Source organism: Pelophylax lessonae (genome assembly GCF_965119305.1).
Source record: "Pelophylax lessonae genome assembly, chromosome: 2".
NCBI classification, from domain to species: Eukaryota; Metazoa; Chordata; class Amphibia; order Anura; family Ranidae; genus Pelophylax; species Pelophylax lessonae.
Genome location: NC_138769.1, coordinates 131,210,047 through 131,222,410, shown reverse-complemented (window position 1 = coordinate 131,222,410; position 12,364 = coordinate 131,210,047). Strand labels below are relative to the sequence as shown.

Sequence of the window (12,364 nt, the reverse complement as noted above, 5' to 3'; positions counted from 1 at the left end):
GACAAAGCCTTGCCCTTTTGTCAGATTGTGGCTCAGTATAATCTACCTGCTCATCATCCCATTTACACTCAGCAAGCAATCCACTTTGTGGTCAGTCTATGCCCTGCTAGAGACCTGAAATTCCACACCTTCTACTGGATACCATCCATAGGTGTCAACAACTCAAGATTTCTGATAATTACAAACCCTTGTCCGCTCGCCTCATCAAATCATTGCACTGTGGATCCACCTTCTCATGGAACAAGGACCTTCGCTCCTCAGAAGCAATAGACTGCATACTGGCCGGCTAAAATACCACTTGTGCTTTCATCACTAATGAGTTCTGGATGGAACAGCAGTTCAAAATCATGCACTGTGTCTACATCTCCTTTATGATGGCCATGTCCTATCCAACTCAGCAGCAGTGTCCATGGTGTGGTGAGCATAGACCCTCTTTGTTCCACAGGCTATGGATCTGCCCCGCATCTCTTGCCTTCCTCTTCTACCACCTTTTTTTTCCTCCCCCCGCCCTGTCCTCCCCCTCCTTCCTGTAACGCTCCTGCGTTTTTAGTATAGGCTGGATTTGCAGCTGCAAAATCTCCACTCAGTAGTCATGTAGAGATGTGTTGAATACCAGATCCAACTCTCCAGGACTCATCACCGTGGGCCTGTCAGCTTCAACATACAGATATATACACACTCAATGAGATGTTCCTGGAGTGATAGGATGTATATGATAGTATGAAGGTGATGTGCTGAAGGGACAGGTGTGAACAGTGACAAGGATGGTAATCACTTGATAGGTTTGTATAGGAGAGTTCAAGATGGTATTTAGGAATGCAGATAGGTTAGTATCGAGTATGCTAATAGGTGGTGAGGACAGCAGATGACAAATACAGGATAGAGTAACCCAGTGCAAGGATAGATAGTAGTAGACAGGAGAGCTAGCAATCTATGCAGCAGTGCAGATGATAGATGGTAGTAGGCTCAAGAGCTAGCAATCTATGTAACAGTGCAGATGATAGGATAGTATGGATAGGTAGTAACAGTCCTTAATGTGCATAGGTAGATAGTGCAATAAGGTTATGGAGGATTCCCCTGCGGGGTACTTATCACTTGTAATGTTAGTAGTTTAGAGAGGTCCAGTAGATGAGGAATGGTCCGGTAGCGAGTTACAGGGATCAGTAGCGAGGTTCCGGTCTGCTCCAGGTAAAGGGAATAGCTGGAGGTTCCGATCGGGAGACAGGCTTGAAAGCATGTGGATATCAAGGCAGGTTGAACGAACAGTGTGAGTGAGACCGCCGGCGGTTGAAATAGCCGCTCTGCGGCGCTCAGCAGTGACATCATCGTTCTTAAAGGTATATGCGTACCACCTGAAGAGAAAGGTGGGACGCATTACAGAGGAAAGTGGTGATTAAGGGTACCGGAGGTACCGGAATCTTACACTTCCTTTTGTCCCTCCCTTCGCTTATTTGGCATTACATTGTGTGCAATGAATATTCTCTGGGTTATTCCCCACTGGTTTTTGTTGCCATTACTCTGAGTCTCTTGACTTTGTAAGTTGTAAAATCTAATAAAGTATCTTTAAAAAAAAAAATGTACCTAGTCCAACTTACATACAAATTCAACTTAAGAACAAACCTACAGAACCTATCTTGTTTCTAACCCAGGGACTGCCTGTATAACTGAGTAGTGCAGCATACAGTCATTCATGTCTATGGCCCACTATATGCACTACCAGAGGTTCTCCGGGCAGGGAAAACATCAGGATTTTACTTCAAACCATATTTTGCACCTCAAACTGCCTTGTCACCAGAACAAGCAGGGAAGGGAAATCTGCCAATAGGACACCTGTTTCAATGACAACTGTCAGGGGATTTCCTTTCATTTTGGATAGATTTCACTTTTTCTTGTGTCTCCAGGACAGGAAGAGAAGGTAAATCTCCCCAGTAGGAGACAGGATAAACATTTGACAGGGGCTCTGAGCATTCCCTATTCCATCCCCAAAAAAAACCTTTGTCTGTAGACACAGTTTTTGAAAACTGAAAAACCCATAAAAAATGACAAATTAAAATGAATCTTTTATGAATTTAACTATAGTAATAATCTAAATATTTACTGCTATTTACCGTGCCTACAGTATCCTAATCAATCTCTGTGAGGATCATATATTCATGTGCACGTGTGTATGCATTTAAACCCATCTTATTGGGAAAATTGGGAAGCTAAACATGGATATTAATCAGTATATCAGTTAAGAAATTAGAAATCATTATTATGACTGTAAAGTGATCTAAAGTGAATTCTGGTTTCTAATACTTTTTTTTTCTGTTTTTTTCAGGCAAAAGCAATACAACTGAATCCATTATACATAATGCTTCCATGCACACTTTCTGCCTCTTTAGCCTTTATGCTACCAGCGGCCACACCCCCAAATGCTATAGCCTTTGCATACGGACAGCTCAAGGTTGTGGACATGGTATGTATCACCAACATGTCTTTCATTTATACAATGCTATACAGTTGAAAACAGAACTCTTTGTTTCATACAACTCCTGCAAAACTTTCTACCCTGTGGCTGTATTAAAAACCCATATCATCTTCCAGAAACCTTTTCTGCTACTTCTCCTTTGAGCTAATGAAGGAGGTGCCCCCATCAGAGGGAATAGTGAAGTGATGTAATTTTTTCCTTACTGGAAATAAATCCCCAGCAACTACTGTAATTTTTGCCAGCCTTATCTAAAACTTGTGGATAGCTATCAAACCATAAAGATCCATCAGAAAGATGTCGGAAAGGTAAAGGCAAAGAGGGAGGATCAGGAAATGCCTGAGATACAAATATACCTTTAAAATTCAGGCTGCGCAGGACTATCATACACTGATATACAACGATCATCCAAATCATCATGGTGACCTACCTAATATTGATTTGGTCCCCCTTTTGCCATCAAAGCAGCCACTTTTGCAGCCAAAACAGCCCTGACCCGTGGTGGCATGGACACCACGAGACCTCTAAAGGTATTCTGTAGTATCTGGCAGATCCTTTAAGTCCTGTAAGTTGTGGGGTGAGGCTTCCATGGCTCAGACTTGTTTTTCCAGCACACCCTACAGATGCTCAATGGATTGATCTGAAGAATTAGGAGGCCAGTTCAGCACCATGAACTCATTTTTGTGTTCCTCAAACCATTCTTGAACCATTTTTGCAGTGTGGCAGGGCACAATATTTTCCGGAAAGAGGCAACTGCCAACAGGGAATATCGTTTCAGCAACAATGTTTAGGTAGATGGTATGTGTCAAAGTGACATCTAGATGGATGGCAGGTCCAAGGTTTCCCAGCAGAGCATTGCTCAAAGCATTACATTGCCCCCTCCGGGTCACCTTCTTCCCATACTGCATTCTGGTGCCATCTCTTAACTAGGTAAGCAACACACACGCACCCGGCCATCCACATAATGTAAAAGAAACGGTTATTCATTAGACCAGGTCACCTTCTTCCATTGCTCCAGAGGGAGACAGGGCTAGTCCAGTTCTCTTGCTCACATGCTCATTGTAGGTGCTTTTGGCTGTGGATACGAGTTAGCATGGACACCCTGGATGGTCTGCAGCTATGCAGCCCCATACACAACAAACTGCGATGCCAAATTTGTCTGCTTTAAACACATCAACATGGACAAAATGTTTACTTGCTGCTTTATATTTCCAACTTACTATCAGATGCTACTGTAATTGATCGGTGTAAGTTCCAACTCTGAGATGTTTTTAAAAGAGGAGGGACTTAATGCTATAAGGAAGGAGTAGGAGAAGCCAAAACACTCCCCCTTCCTAACATTTCACAAGGCACTAACATCATTATATACGGCACATTTGCGCAGGGGGGGGGGGGGGGTGATTGCCATACATATCATAGCATAACATAACATCAGTTGTGGTTTAAATTAGATTGACTATTATGTTATTTACCACTGCTGCTGTGAATATAACCAATGATGTTGACCCTTGAGCAGATCTACTCCTCTATATAAACCTAACATTTTTTGCCAGCCTTATCTAAAACTTGCGGATAGCTATCAAGTTGCGGACCTTGTGGATACTCCTCCCTTCTGGTATTTCCCATTTGCTGTATCCTCAATTTTCCTTCCTTATTGAACAGGTCCCGGGTGGGCACTGCCACCAAGCCCTTTGCAACCACTTGGTCCCCAATAGCCCTGTCTCCCTCTGGAGCATACAATAAATAGCAGTGTTTTGCTACTCCTGATTTCCACAGTCTGTTTCCCTCTTTTGTGTACTAACTGAGAGGGTGGCACTATGGTCCACTAAATTTTCTCTTTACTTGACCCACAATGTCACGATTACATGACTAGGGTATTAAAGATGGTTTGTCTCAATTCTGTTATGACCATCAATCCCTTTACTCCTTATAAATAACCACATATGACCACAGTCTGAAGTGAAATGGCCAAAGCAGCCTTTTATTAATTAACAAACTATAAACATATCAGATAAATAACACGTTACACCCAGTTTTACTGGAGCCTCAAGGTCCTAGTAGGCACGAAGAAGAAAATACTTGCGACCAACCTAATTAGGCCTCCAGCTGCCACACCACTGACTCAGATAACAACATACCAAATACTGGGAGCCATACCTCAGACGGGTCCCTTCCAAGTATATGTTTGCTCCATACTAACCTACCAGGACCTTGTACCCTGCTTGCTGCCATAATACAGAACCACATCAAAAACAAAATCCCAAAACCAAAATCCAGAAATAAGAAGCTTTTCTCCAACTGAAGACCTCCTGAGACCCCTAGCTTGACCACCCCTTGCAGCTCCACCGGTTCCTGGCCTAGACACCAATCAAGTAGGTCCATACAACTTATTTTTTCTTTTAAACTAGGCTAAAATTCCTCCTAGACCCAAACCCGTTTAACCTCTGTCATGCCGGCCCATCATCCATGTTTTTTCTCTCCTTTACTCTGGGTCTCAGTTATTGGCTCCTTCAATATTCAGGGGTTTGACAACACAGACTATATATTATGTGCATAAACTACATTTCAACACTTCCTTTGTTCCCTCCAAGCCTATTTCAGGACTTGGTTTTTGAGCAATGATTTCTTGAGAAAGAGGAGAGGCATTGCCATTGGTTCTCATGGTTTGTTACCCTTTCAACTTCTCCCGCAGGTTAGTAATCCTGAGGGCAGGTACCTCCTATTGAAATGCCGAATATATGGGCAATCCCTACTCTCTTCTCTGTTATGCCTGCTCTCGGACTCCACAGAGGGCACCGATATAATGGGTTCTTGAACATGGTTCCCAACCTCTTGTTGGATACCACCTTGGGGAGGACTCAGGTCTCACTATCCAACCTGAACTGGCTCAAATCCAAATTGCTTTCCCCACGTTTAACTGATATATGGGCTACATTTTAGATCAGTAAAAAAAAAAAAAATGCTGTACTGGGCTTTTTCCAGCTGCAGTGTGCAAGAAGCCTTGGACAGTTGTTACCGGAACAGCTGTTTCCATTGAAAGATTTCTCCCTACCTCCTATTTCTAAGACAATAAGACAATCAAAAAATCGAATGCGCGTCCTTGTAGTGCATTCACAAGCACTGCAGCTTTCAAACTGACAGCTCGTACAGAGGTACAGGCTGAAAGCTGTAGGGCTTGTCTGCAGGAGCCTGACATTGTACTTGTGAACTACTGAGTGATCATGAGTGCAATACTTTGCAGGCTGTTTATAGAAAAAATAATAAATGGACATTTTTTTCTGTTTAAAAATGTGACAAGCATTCTAATCCTTTTGTTTAAACCTAAAAAAGCCTCTTTCACATTGGCAGCAATGCTTGCCTCTGAAAAGCATTCCACAGTCGATTGCTTTTCAGAGGCTGGTATAGCAACTGCTGTCAAGCATTTAGGAGGCAGCAATATTGCCTCCTAAATGCCTGTTTTTGTTTTTTTATTTTAACCACTTGCTGACCGCAATACATATATATATATATATATATATATATATACATTGTAGTTTGCAAGTGGTTTACTGGGTTTAAGACTGAAGATATCAGCTATAACTCTGGAACAGTTTTTTCAGCAGACTGCCGGCTTTCTCATAAAACCATCCCCTGCGGATGTCATCCCTCCTCCTCCCGCTGCTCACTGGCGATCTGACAGTGCGGCTGCCTGCTCCCATAAGCGATCAAAGAGTTAACACTCTTTGATAGACTCTATGGCCTTGGAGGACCAAATGGAAGCAAAATGGAAAAAAAATGGAAGAAAAATATAAAGAAAAAACAGCAACATTACATTGCAAGACCGTGCCACAACAGCAAGCCAAACATTTTGTTCGGGTTGGGGTGTAGTTTCAATCATCCCAGACGGTGCCCCCTGTCAGACTCTGGAGCCGGAGTTCAAAATGCCACAGCCAAAAAGCAAAGCATTGTGGTTGCAGCATCTGTACAGCTCTGTCATGCTGTAATGTTAGAATTCTTGTTGGAAGCCCAAGAGGGCCAAAACTGCGGCTCAGCTGCCTGTTTGTACTGCCCACTGGTCTCTAATGTGAAAGAGCCCTACAAGCCTGGCAAGCATAATAGACCAAGCTGTGTGAATGAATACTTTTCAAAGTGTTGGTGATTTCACTTAGCTTAAGATATCAAGTTTCTAACTAAAGGCATAGTTGTACAATAAAAACATGATAGTTTATTGTGTAATGTATGATTTCTTTTTTTTTTTCTTGTCATAGGCAAAAGCAGGATTTTTACTGAATATTATGGGAGTGCTTGTTATCACATTGTCCATTAACAGCTGGGGATATTACATGTTCAACCTAAACACCTTCCCTTCCTGGGCAAATTCTACAGGAAAACCCTAACGGCCTTTGACAATATGCGGACCAGTATATAGTGATCTGACAGTGGCTTAAAAAATTTACAACAAGGGCATATTATATTAAAACCCCCAAATAATACAATGATGCAACAGTCTGCAAGTATGGCATGCCAGGATTTCAGGATGTCTCAATAAGGAAACCTGCAATTTAAATTTTCGAAAAAGGTGAAGGGGCTTGTCCCCTTACTAAGACCTTTGATGTCTGAGAATGCATCCTAATAATGTCACATGATTAGAACCGCTGTTTATTCTGAGCCATATAGAATGTTAATGATTTACTTACAACATCAGCAATACATCTCAGGCATCAGTAAACACAGTACTGGATATCTATGTAAAACATGTTTGTGCACACTTGTATAAAATGTTACTATCTTCAGAACAATATATTGTAACAACATTGTCTAAAGATTAATGGTAACAATAAATGAATATACTGTATTTGTTAACTTTTTTGGGCATTCATTTTGCCTTCGAAAAACATGTAGCCTGTGCTCCAGCTCAAAAATATTCTTACCTTTGAATCACTTTTTTAAAATTGGTTTTAATAAAAATACTGAGTACAAACATAAAGACATTCACATATGAATTCTAACACGGAGATAGCAATGTGAACAGAAGCTAGTTGTGGGTTACTTATGCGCTGCTATGCAAAAAACAATGAATGTGTATAGAAAGGAACTGCCGCAACCACTATCTATGGTAAACTCCAACCACTTAAAAAAAAATATATAAAAGGAAAATGTGTGCTGTTCAAAAAGAGTAATAAACCCTTACCACTTACAGAACTCAAATAAATACCATGTAAGAGCAACATAGAATTCGAAATCCCATATAATATTTTGTGAAACTGTGTTTGGTGATAAAATACACATATACAATTAAAAATTAATTATAATAGGCGTCCAAAAGAAACTTCAGAGATTGTAAAGTCCACTTCAAAGACATAATTTGAAAGATGAAATGTGAATTATTATCTGTAAAGGGACAGCTGTGTGTCAAAATGCCATCACCAGACACCTCTGAGTGAATGCCTGCTCACCTTACTTTATGACCCATTACAGGTCATGCTGCACCTTTGAAATGTTTTGCGGTTGGTCTGGTGTACCTCCAGTCTTTTTGCCTCCTCTTGTGACCTACTTTTTAGGCTGGACAACCACTTAAAAATGAGTGGCTGAACTCAGCTGTTTTTACACCTTGCCAGGCTATTTCTTGGATGTGATCATCTTTCTGAAGCTCTAGTTTAAGATGAAGCCCATTTTCTAGACCTTGATTGGCGATGCAAGCTTTCTCCTGAGATCCCTTCTCTAATGACTGAGGTACAAAGATCACACAGTGGAAGACACATGCAGTGTGTTTGTCTTCAGAAGAGTTTGCTTCATCGCTTCAGTCATGGAACAAACTCTTCTGAAGACAAAAATACAGAAATGCAAGCAGGTGGAGTTGGATGCAAATCTAGACTTTTCAATAGAAGTCAAGCTTGTCTCCTCGTCCTTCATGTTTTTTAGCCACCTTATTGGTTAATGAGGTCACCTATGAAGTACCACCTTTCATTGTCACAGATGGGAGGCTTATGTAAGCAGTAGCATGAGCTTTTACATGTACTGCCAGCTGCTATAGCAGGGGAAGTGTGTTCACATCTGTCAAGCCTAAAAAATGTGCAAAAAAGCTATCAGCACAGTTATGTGAAATAAATAGAAAAAAAATAAAAAATTTTGAAAAAAATATCCGGCAGCCACCACCAGATAGTGTTATCCACTTCCACAATATAAGTAATTCAAAACAAACAGGTGCTGCGCCAGAAAAATGAATAGTGAATATGTCAAAAAATATATATATATGTATAATGACAATATGTGTAAATAATAAGCAAACTCAATGACCTTAAATCATAAGTGCTTCCCAATATCACACAAAAAAATCAAAAAATAAATAAGTGTCAATAAATCAATATGTGCATACACTCAAAATCATGAAATTAAATGTCCATAAATAGGTGCATTCCAATCCTCAAAATAATGGCCACCACAGAAGTGATTAATATATGATATTGTGCTTCACTCCACCGCCACCAGAGATCAAAGCCTCTCACCTTAAGATTTGACCCAGAACACTGAGTAAAAAACAGCTTTTTTACCCCTCTGGGGTCACAGGCAGATGTCACCAAATGGTAAGGAGGTCTCAAACGGATGCACAGGGACAAGATAACAGCGATGGTGCCACTTTCACACAGGGTACATAGAGATCACCACATAAGCAAAGAAGCAAAAATAAATCTAATGCTCTCTGTGCGGATAAGCTAGTAACAGCCGTTTATTAAAACCAATATACTCACAAACAGCCACTTGGAGTCATGCTTGTAACAATGAGATCGCACAGCTGAGAGGATACACCGAGCAGCAGGGAAGGCTCCGTCCACTATACGCCTAAGCCTATTGGGCGCTGACTTCAACAGTGGAGGTCTTTTATGTAAGAACTACTAAGGGACCATTTCATTTCTTCTTAAGGGAAGGGTGATTTGGAAATGCCGGGGATCAAACCCGGGGCCTCACACATGCAAAGCGTGCGCTCTACCACTGAGCTACATCCTCTTACTCCTCTTCTGTTGAAGTCAGCGCCCAATAGGCTTAGACCTAACGCGTATAGGGGACGGAGCCTTCCCTGCTGCTCGGTGTACACCTATTTGTTTTGAATATTACATCTGTCAAGCCGACTGTTGACTTTCTGCTGGAAGTGATTGCTTTGAACACTCCCAAAAGTGCACCCCCACCCCCCTATCCCTGTCATGTATTCTAGGATCTGTTACCCCTCCTGCTGGCCTGGGATGGGCATTGCAGGGGTCAGCCAGTAGAGCAGATGAAGGCAACCCTGAAGCCCCAAGAATTTTGTTACTTCAGGGTTCAGAGCTATCATTCTCCAACAGTGCTTGCCGGGGAAAAACCTGAATGAAGTACGGCCTGTGCTTCATCAGTCTCAATAGGATCCAGAGAAACATTAGGGGTCTAATAGACCACTGATGTCTCCTTAAACAGGACCTGTTACCAGCAATATGCTATCACATAAAAACAAAAAAAAATATATATATATAAATGTTAAAGCCCCCTTCCCACTTATACGCACATACATAAATAAGCAAATGCACCAGCAGTATCTACACAAGAAAACTACTAAGCAACACATATTAGGTATCCCTGCACACACCTGGTGAGAACAATAAATCTAGGGTCATAATTATGGTTAAAATAGTATTAAACCCAAAAGCAAACATTTATTATATTGCAGCTTACCAATTCTTAGATGTGATGCCTGCATTCGTTTTCTTTGTTAAGGCTTTGTTTTTTCTGTATTCATCTGGTGATCTAACCAGTATGTCTGTTTTTCAAATGAACAAGCTCCCTTCCAGATGTATCAGTTTACAGGGATGAGACAAACCATTTAACCCTGGCAGGGGTGCTTATATTGATTAACTTTTATTTATTTATGCAAAACCTTTATCTAAAAGAAAAGAAAACGGTTTGCTGTAACTGATTATAAAGTGTGCTCCCAGCCTGACAATGCTGCTTTCTGCTGTGCTCCCTGTACTCCATTATCCAGAGTGGGGGCACTCCAATTCAGGTAGTGTGTTACTGGCCAGATCACCAGGTGAAAACAGAAGGGAAAAGCCTACAAAGAAAACAAATGATTGGTAAGCTGCAATATTCAAAACCGATTCCAAAAAAGTTGGGACACTGTACAAATTGTGAAAAAAACAGAATGAAATGATGTGAAGGTTTCAAATTGCAATATTTTATTCAGAATACAACATAGATGACATATCAAATGTTTAAACTGAGAAAATGTATCATTTTAAGGGAAAAATAAAATGATTTTAAATTTTATGGCATCGACACATCTCCAAAAAGTTGGAACACTGTGTGGCATCCCCTCTTCTTTTTATAACAGTCTGCAGATGTCTGGGGACTGAGGAGACAAGTTGCCCAAGTTTAGGAATAGGAATGTTGTCCCATTCTTGTCTAATACAGGCTTCTAGTTGCTCAACTGCCTTAGGTCTTCTTTGTGGCATCTTCCTCTTTATGATGCACCAAATTTTTCTATGGGTGAAAGATCTGGACTGCAGGCTGGCCATTTCAGTACCTGGATCCTTCTTCTACACAGCAATGATGTTGTAATTGATGCAGTATGTGGTCTGGCATTGTCATGTTGGAAAATGCAAGGTCTTCCCTGAAAGAGACGACGTCTGGATGAGAGCATATGTTGTTCTAGAACTTGGATATACCTTTCAGCATTGATGGTGCCTTTCCAGATGTGTAAGCTGCCCATGCCACACGCACTCATGCAACCCCATACCTTCAGAGATGCAGGCCTCTGAACTGAGCGCTGATAACAACTGACATGGTGTCCCAGGTTTCCAAAAAGAACTTCAAATTCTGATTCGTCTGACCACAGAACAGTTTTCCACTTTGCCACAGTCTATTTTAAATGAGCCTTGGCCCAAAGAAAACGCCTGCGCTTCTGGATCATGTTTAGATTTGGCTTCTATTTTGGCCTATAGAGTTTTAGCTGGCAACGGCGAATGGCACGGTGGATTGTGTTCACCGACAATGTTTTCTGGAAGTATTCCTGAGCTCATGTTGTGATTTCCATTACAGTAGCATTCCTGTATGTTATGCAGTGCTGTCTAAGGGCCCGAAGAGCACAGGCATCCAGTATGGTTTTCCGGCCTTGACCCTTACGCACAGATATTGTTCCAGATTCTCTGTATCTTTGGATGATATTATGCACTGTAGATGATGATAACTCCAAACTCTTTGCAATTTTTCTCTGAGAAACCCCTTTCTGATATTTCTCCACTATTTTTCCCCACAGCATTGATCAATTGGTGATCCTCTGCACATCTTGACTTCTGAGAGACACTGCCACTCTGAGAGGCTCTTTTTATACCCAATCGTGTTGCCAATTGCCTTATAAGTTGCAAATTGGTCCTCCAACTGTTCCTTATATGTACACTTAACTTTTTCGGCCTCTTTTTGCTACCTGACCCAACTTTTTTGGAATGTGTCGCTCTCATGAAATCCAAAATGAGCCAATATTTGGCATGACATTTCAAAATGTCTCACTTTCAACATTTGATATGTCATCTATATTATATTGTGAATAAAATATAAGTTTATGAGATTTGTAAATTAGTCCATTCTTTTTTTACTCACAATTTGTACAGTGTCCCAACTTTTTTGGAATCGGGTTTGTATTACATATTTGGTTTATTGGTGATTAAACTTTAATCACTTGCCAACCGTCCGCCGCAGATTTACTGCGGCAGGCTGGCTCATCTGTGCAAAACAACGTAGCCCTACGTCGGTCGCGCGCGTGTTGCTGGGGGGCCGATGCATGGGACCGGTGGCCGCGATTGTGTTGTAAAAACAGCCGACCATTCTTCTCTCTGAAATAATCACAGAGCGCCTGAGATCCTTCTATATAGAAGTTAGAAAAAACTCCCCTAGGCT

At 41.2% G+C, this 12,364-nt stretch overlaps 1 protein-coding gene across 1 annotated transcript in view; it reads left to right on the top strand.

Moving 5' to 3' along the window:
* LOC309546408 (solute carrier family 13 member 2-like) overlaps positions 1-6,843 on the top strand; it is a gene marked incomplete at its 3' end in the record, with an annotated part of 167,854 nt that extends 161,011 nt beyond the window's left edge. The window contains exons 11-12 of the mRNA XM_082246069.1: positions 2,321-2,458; positions 6,715-6,843. Of these exons, the coding sequence (XP_082102195.1) occupies positions 2,321-2,458; positions 6,715-6,843 (267 nt within the window). The remainder of the gene's footprint in view (positions 1-2,320; positions 2,459-6,714) is intronic.
* Positions 6,844-12,364: the final 5,521 nt, after the last annotated feature.